The sequence below is a fragment of the Vombatus ursinus genome, unplaced genomic scaffold, assembly GCF_900497805.2.
Source record: "Vombatus ursinus unplaced genomic scaffold, bare-nosed wombat genome assembly UNPS02004259.1, whole genome shotgun sequence".
Classification (NCBI taxonomy): Eukaryota; Metazoa; Chordata; class Mammalia; order Diprotodontia; family Vombatidae; genus Vombatus; species Vombatus ursinus.
This window is the reverse complement of record NW_020944037.1, coordinates 14,170-20,289: the sequence shown is the minus strand read 5'-3', so window position 1 is coordinate 20,289 and position 6,120 is coordinate 14,170. Positions and strand designations below refer to the sequence as shown.

Here is a 6,120-nt window from a genome sequence, read left to right as displayed (position 1 = left end):
CACACACACACACACACACACACACACACACACACACACACACACACACACACCAGTCTGGGATGCTTTGTGTCCATTCCCCCCGACTCCCCGTCCCCGCCTGGCCCATCAGACAGTCTAGGATGGCCCCCCTCCCCCATCAGTCCCACCGCTCCAAAGGAGGGTGCAGTACAGCGGGGGCTTCTTGTCTCTGTTTCTCAAAGGAATCAGGCTCTGTGGCTGTTTGAAATTCTCTTTAAGATTTTGGGGAGGGGGGAGAGGATGCTGGGAGTCCCACGCTATCCTCTCCTGCACCCTTAGCCCACCTGTCCTGGGGCTCGGAGGGGGCTAGGTAAAGGCTCTCAGAGGGAGCCTCGCTTTCCAGACAAGCCATGAGTGACCACTGGAGGGCAGCATCGGCCTGGGCCCGGGCTTCTCCCTGCTGCCCGCCGTCAGGGCCTGGTCCACGCCTCCCTTTACAGAGGAGGACCCTGTGGCCTAGTGTGGGCCCTTCTAGCTCTTTTCCCTGCCCCTCCCCCCATCTGTCTTCAGTTCCAGGCATTAGACAGAATGAGGGACGGCGCTGACCACTTTGGCCTAGTGGTTCCCAGGACTTCCCTGAAGAGAGAAGGGGAGATTTAGAGCCCGTTCACACCCTGCCCTGGGCACTGCCTTCTCTGTGCCTCAGTTTCCTCATCTGTAAAAGGAGGAGGTGGAGTTGGCCAGTCTTTGATGATCTTTGTCCTGAATCCTTAACTTTCCTGGGCCCAGCGTGCAGGGAGTGACCCCAGTGACCCCCAGGGCCTCTCCATCTCTGACTCATCTGGAGGAAGGAGAGGGAGGGACACGTGTGAGACACCAGGCCAGGGGAGGCCCTGTGTAGCCTCGTGGGTCAAGGACCGGCAGGCCCTCAGAGGCCATCAAATTCCATCCACAGGCATTAATTAAGCACCTGCCGCACTGGCTGCGGGGTACGCAGCCGTACAAAACGAAAGTGAGACGGGGCCTGCCCCCCCCCGGCCCCCGGGAGCTTGGACTCAGGTGTGACTGGGGAGTGTCTGCTTTAGACCAGCTGGGCCCGCCCTGCCATTTACAGAGAAGGAGACTGAGGCCCTGAGCATAGCATGGAAGGCACTTGCCGTAGGTCACGCACGTAAAGAGGAACAGGGCAGAAGCAAGAGCGGGATGATCAGGGGGCTGTGGTCAGTCCGCTGATCCTGGGACACGCAGGAGGAATGTCGATAAATCAAGCAGCTCTCGCCCCGTCCGCTCGGGTGGCGCCAAGCTGTGCGTTGGGGGGTCAGTGGCGGTGACCGGCTCAGGCACTTGGCCTCCTGGCTCCAGGGGACCCTCCTGCCCTGGCCTTTCCCTCAGCGAGCACCATTTATGCTCCATCGGCATACGCCCTCCCGGGGCGCCTGGTGTGTGGTAGGCACTCAGCAGATAATGGAGCTGACGTGAATCGTGAAGGCCAGCTTGGTCCCCGGGGGGGACAGAGCCGGTGGTTAATGGCCACTGTTGACATGGGGACGACCCCACTTCAGTCATCTTGTGATGGTGATGAAAACGACAACAGTAGTAACCACGACGCCGTTGACGGGGTATGCGCATGGGTGACAGCCCTGCAGGGGAGTAGCCATTGTCCCCGTTTTACATATGGGGAAACTGAGGCTCAGAGGAGAAGCAGCTCGCCCAGGGTCACACAGTAAGCATCTGCGGCAGAATTCAAACTCGATTTTCCCGGGTCTGAGTCGGGTGCTCTGTTCTACGTGAATAGGACGGCCGTCTGAGACCGTGAATTAGAGACGAGCTGCCAGTCAGTCTCTAGTGGTGAAGGGAGTTTCCATGCTAGGAGTTTGCTGTGCTCAGAGTCAGTCCTTGTCTTCTCACCTCCCCTCACAGGGAAGCACCACACGTGCGCCTAGCCCATCGCCCTCCCGTGTCTCGTGTCCCGAGCAGCCGGAAAGCCCTGGCTTTTCCCTCAGGCCTACCTGGGTGCTGCACGGACGGGAGGCTCTTGCTCCCGGCTTCACGAGCGGCTCCCCGGCCTCGTGTCGGGCCCTTTCTCTGTGGGGATACGGCGAGGGCCGGTGTGGAAGCGCCTGGGGATTGAGGCTAAGGGGAGGAGGCGGGGCGTGGCCCAGCCCCCTGCCTTTTGGCCGGAGCTCTCCTGACCATTCCCAGAATCCTCCTCTGCCGGTCAGTTCCTCCTCACCCTGGAGGCCCATCAGGAGGTGACCCTCGACGCCCCCTTCTTGGAAGTCAGTCAGCTGTCGGAGGCGCACGCTGATTGGCGTCCATAGTCCAGTGGAGACCAGAAATCGGAAGCAGATGGCCACGCCCCGCCTCCACGCTCAGCCCAGGGAGAGGGACCCGGGCACCACTTTCTGTGTAAGCCTGAATAACTCCAGATCGTTTCCAATTTCATCTTTGAATGGGATTCCTCCACTGACACTAATTCCACTTGAAATCTTTCCTCGGCCGTTTGAGAGCCCGGCTGCGTGCCCCAGGCGTTGGGCCATGCCTGAAGTGGATTGAATCACCTCCAGTTCGAAGGCGGAGAACGCGCCCGGTTTGGCATCCGGAGCCCCGGGTTTGCATCCTACCGCTAACGCATCCTCCCCCTCTAGGACCAGGAGCACGTCCCTTCACTTGTTGGCACCTCATTTTCCTCCTCTGTAAGATAAGGGGTCAGGGCGAGTGACCTCGGAGGTCCCTTCCATCTGGAAAAGTCCGTTGGCCACTCGGGACAAATGCGAGCTTCTCTGCCATTGAACGGAATCCGGATCCAAGCATACCGCGGCCTCCCTACCCTCGGAGCTCAGCTTCGCGCCCGTCTGCCTTGGTCACTCTGGGCGTGTTTGGTGCTCGGGCAGCCCGAGCTGGGCCTCGGCTCCTGGCGGCTCACCGTGCCCTCCTCGGGGGCTGGCACCGAGTCTCCCGCTTGGCCCCCACGCTGCTTGTCCTTCCCTTCCCAGGGGTGGCAGCAGGCCAGACGCCCAGCAGCGTGCTGTTGGGAGCAGTGCGCATGGCTGCGCGCCGGGCCTCGAGGACCCCGGGCCTGGGCCCGGAGGACCCCGGGCTCGGGCCTGGGCACGGTCCTCGTCTTGCAGAGCGTGGGGCAGACGTCAGGAGGCTATGAGGGACTCAGCCTGACATTCAGACCCAGGGCTTCTGACCGCATGCCCGCTTTCTCGCCCCTGCTGGGGAAAGAACCCGTGGCTCCAGCATCAGCCTGCGGCAGCCGTGGTCACTGCGCTCGTCTCCCGTCTGCCGTCCTCACGTGCAGACGGTTCCCCACCCTCAGGGCCCCATTTCTGTCTGGGAGAATTTCTGCCGTATGTGGGGTTCTAGATTCACGGGTCTAGAGCTTGAGGTGGGGGAACCTCAGAGGCCTTTGAGACAAGCTTTCTCATTTTACAGATGAGGAAACTGAGGCCCAGAGAGGGATCCCAATATCATAAATCTAGAGGGACCTTAGAAGCCGAACGGGCCGTCTCCCTGGTTTTACGCCTCTGATCGCACTCGGAGTATCAGTGGTGGGCAGCTAGGTGGTCCAGTGGTTAGAGCGCTGGGCCTGGAGTCAGGAAGATGCCTCTTTGTGAGTTCAAATCCAGCCTCAGACACTTACCAGCTGTGTGACCCTGGGAAAGTCACTTCACCCCGTTTGCCTCAGTTTCCTCTTCTGTAAAACAAGCTGAAGAAGGAAATGACAAACCACTCCAGTACCTCTGCCAAGACAACCTCAGATGGGGTCATGAACCCTACTGAAACAACTGACCACCACCACCACCCGTGAAGAGCCGGTGCTCCCACCTGTCCTGTCATGGTCGGTCAGGCTTCTCCCCACTTCTCCACATTGTGGAATTGGAATTCCCTCGGAGAGAGGCCGCCGGTCCCCAGGAGGCGTAGCAGGTCTCGCACTAGAGCCCACGACAGGGAGGCCTCCTCTCCTCCGAGGTCTGTGTTCCGTCGGAGGGGCGTCCCTCTAGTGAATGACGTCTAAGTACAAAGGGGTCACGAGCAGGAGGAGCAGGGGGCCAGCCAGAAGCAAGCAGGTCTCAGCATCTTTCTGGAATCTCCCCTGGGAAAAGCTGCTGCTGAGAAGTCCTGGACGGACAGACAGACTGTGAGCGAAAGCCGGTTTCCAGTTAGTGCCAAGGTTCACGGTCCCTCTGTGCCTTCCAGGAGAGGAAAGCAGCTGTGTGTGGGTGCGGGGAAAGGACGGCCCTTCCCTGCGCTGGAATGCCAGCCAGGGCCGTGGGGCCCGTTGGCGGGTCACTCAGCCCCGACACATGGCGGGGGGCGTTCCTCCTGGAACCCCTGTGGAACTGGGATGTCTACAGTGGTGTACTCTAGTGAGCTCTGGAGCATCGAACAATGGGTGGAATGCTTTGGCGATCCTCTGTCACGTGCAGTTAACTCTGACTTAGGAGAGCCGCGGCCCCGGGGCTTGCTTATTCCCAGGGTGCAGGTGGGCTTCTGTTGACGGAAAATGCTAAAGGTCTTCCCCCTCCCCCTTTCTGCCCTTTCCAGTGCATTCGGGGACGGAAGGCCACGCTGGAGGAGCTGCAGACGGTCCACTCAGAGGCCCATGCCCTGCTCTACGGCACCAACCCCCTGAACAGACAGAAATTGGACAGTAAGAAACTTCTAGGTATTTATTGCAGGATGCTTATCCCCGGGCAGCTCCACCGTCGCGCTCGCGTATGCCCCGCGGGTCCCACGAGGCAGGGCCGTGGCGCTGCGGAGGAAGCCGGGTCACCATCGGCTCGGGCCTGAGCAGGAAGGAGCTCCCTGTCGCTGACCCCGGGGAATCAGTGAGGGAGGGGGACCCCACCGCCCCTTCTTCCACCAGAGCCTCCCGTCATCCTGCTCTTCCCCTCCCCCCAATCTATCCTCCCGACCCGGCTCAGGCCCGGGCCCCACGCACTTTTCTCTTAGATCTTGTTTTTCCTGGTTGGGGGAGGGGTTCTTATAACTATTTTCGGGAGAGACTTGCTCATGATAAGTTTTGGATTATCTGTGTAAACAAGGGACAGCTGACATTATATAGTGCTGTGCTAGGCACTTTACAAAGCCACTCATCGGAGCATCGCGACCCTGGGAGGTAGATGCTGTTAGTATTCCCATTTCACTGGAGGAAACTGAGGCAGACAGAGGGTCACACAGCTAGTCTGAGGCCAGATTTGAACACAGGGCCTCCTGACTCTGGCCCAGCATTCTGTCCACTGGTCCACCAGCGGCCCCTGCTTAAAATCAGGGCACCTGGGCACTGCAAGCATGGGCTACTTCTGTCCACTGAAACCCAGTGAATGGGGGCGGGGGTGAGGCTCTGACCCTGGTGCGGCCCCACCGTCCCCAGGTGGGAGCAGTCCGGAGCTCCGGACGGCACCTCCCAGAGCGTAATAAAGCGCAGGCCTTCAGAGTGATCGTGTATCAATAGTGGGAAGGAGCAGCTAGGATAGATAGTGTTGTAACGTTCACAGCGTGCCTTATATGTGTTATCTCATGTGGTCCTCACAACAGCTGCCCTATGAGGGAACTGCTGCTATCCCCATTTTACAGACGGAAACTGAGGCAGACAGAGGTTAAGTAACCTGCCCAGGGTCATACTGCAAGTAAGTGTCTGAGATGAGATTTGAACTTGGGACTTCCTGACTCCAAGGCCTTTGTCCTATCTGCTGTACCCCCTGACCCCACCTCTAGGGTTCTAGTGCCCCAGTTAAGCCATAGGTTCAGCTTCCAGCGTTATCTAGTCATGATCTTTGCTGGGCAGAGAATGAGCCAAATTAACTGAAATTCATTGAAGTCAGCGCCACCCACGTGGTGCTTCCAGAAACTGCTGCTGCCCTCCTCTTGTTCAGGCCTGCCTGGGGATGACTCCAGCGCCCCGGGCTGCTCTCCCTGCCTCGGGGCTGGGGAGGCTGTGGCTGCAGCAGAAAACTCTGCACCCCCTCCCGCTGCCAGTGATGCTTGTGAAGGGCTGTGACAAATGTGCCCCGCTTCTCCTCCTCCTCCTCCTCTCCTCTCCTTCCCCCTCCCCTCCCTCTCCATCCCCTCCCCCTCCCCCTCCTTCCTCTCCCTCCTCCCCTCCCTCCTCCTCCCCCTCCTCTCCCTCCTTCTCCCCCCTCCCCCCCT

General features: G+C 59.8%; 1 protein-coding gene across 1 annotated transcript in view; it reads left to right on the top strand.

The window, feature by feature from the left end:
• Positions 1 to 6,120, top strand: part of LOC114054146 (histone deacetylase 4) — a 253,940-nt gene that overhangs the window by 235,098 nt on the left and 12,722 nt on the right. Inside the window, exon 16 of the mRNA XM_027877293.1 lies at positions 4,516 to 4,621. Coding sequence (XP_027733094.1) covers positions 4,516 to 4,621 — 106 coding nt within the window. The remainder of the gene's footprint in view (positions 1 to 4,515; positions 4,622 to 6,120) is intronic.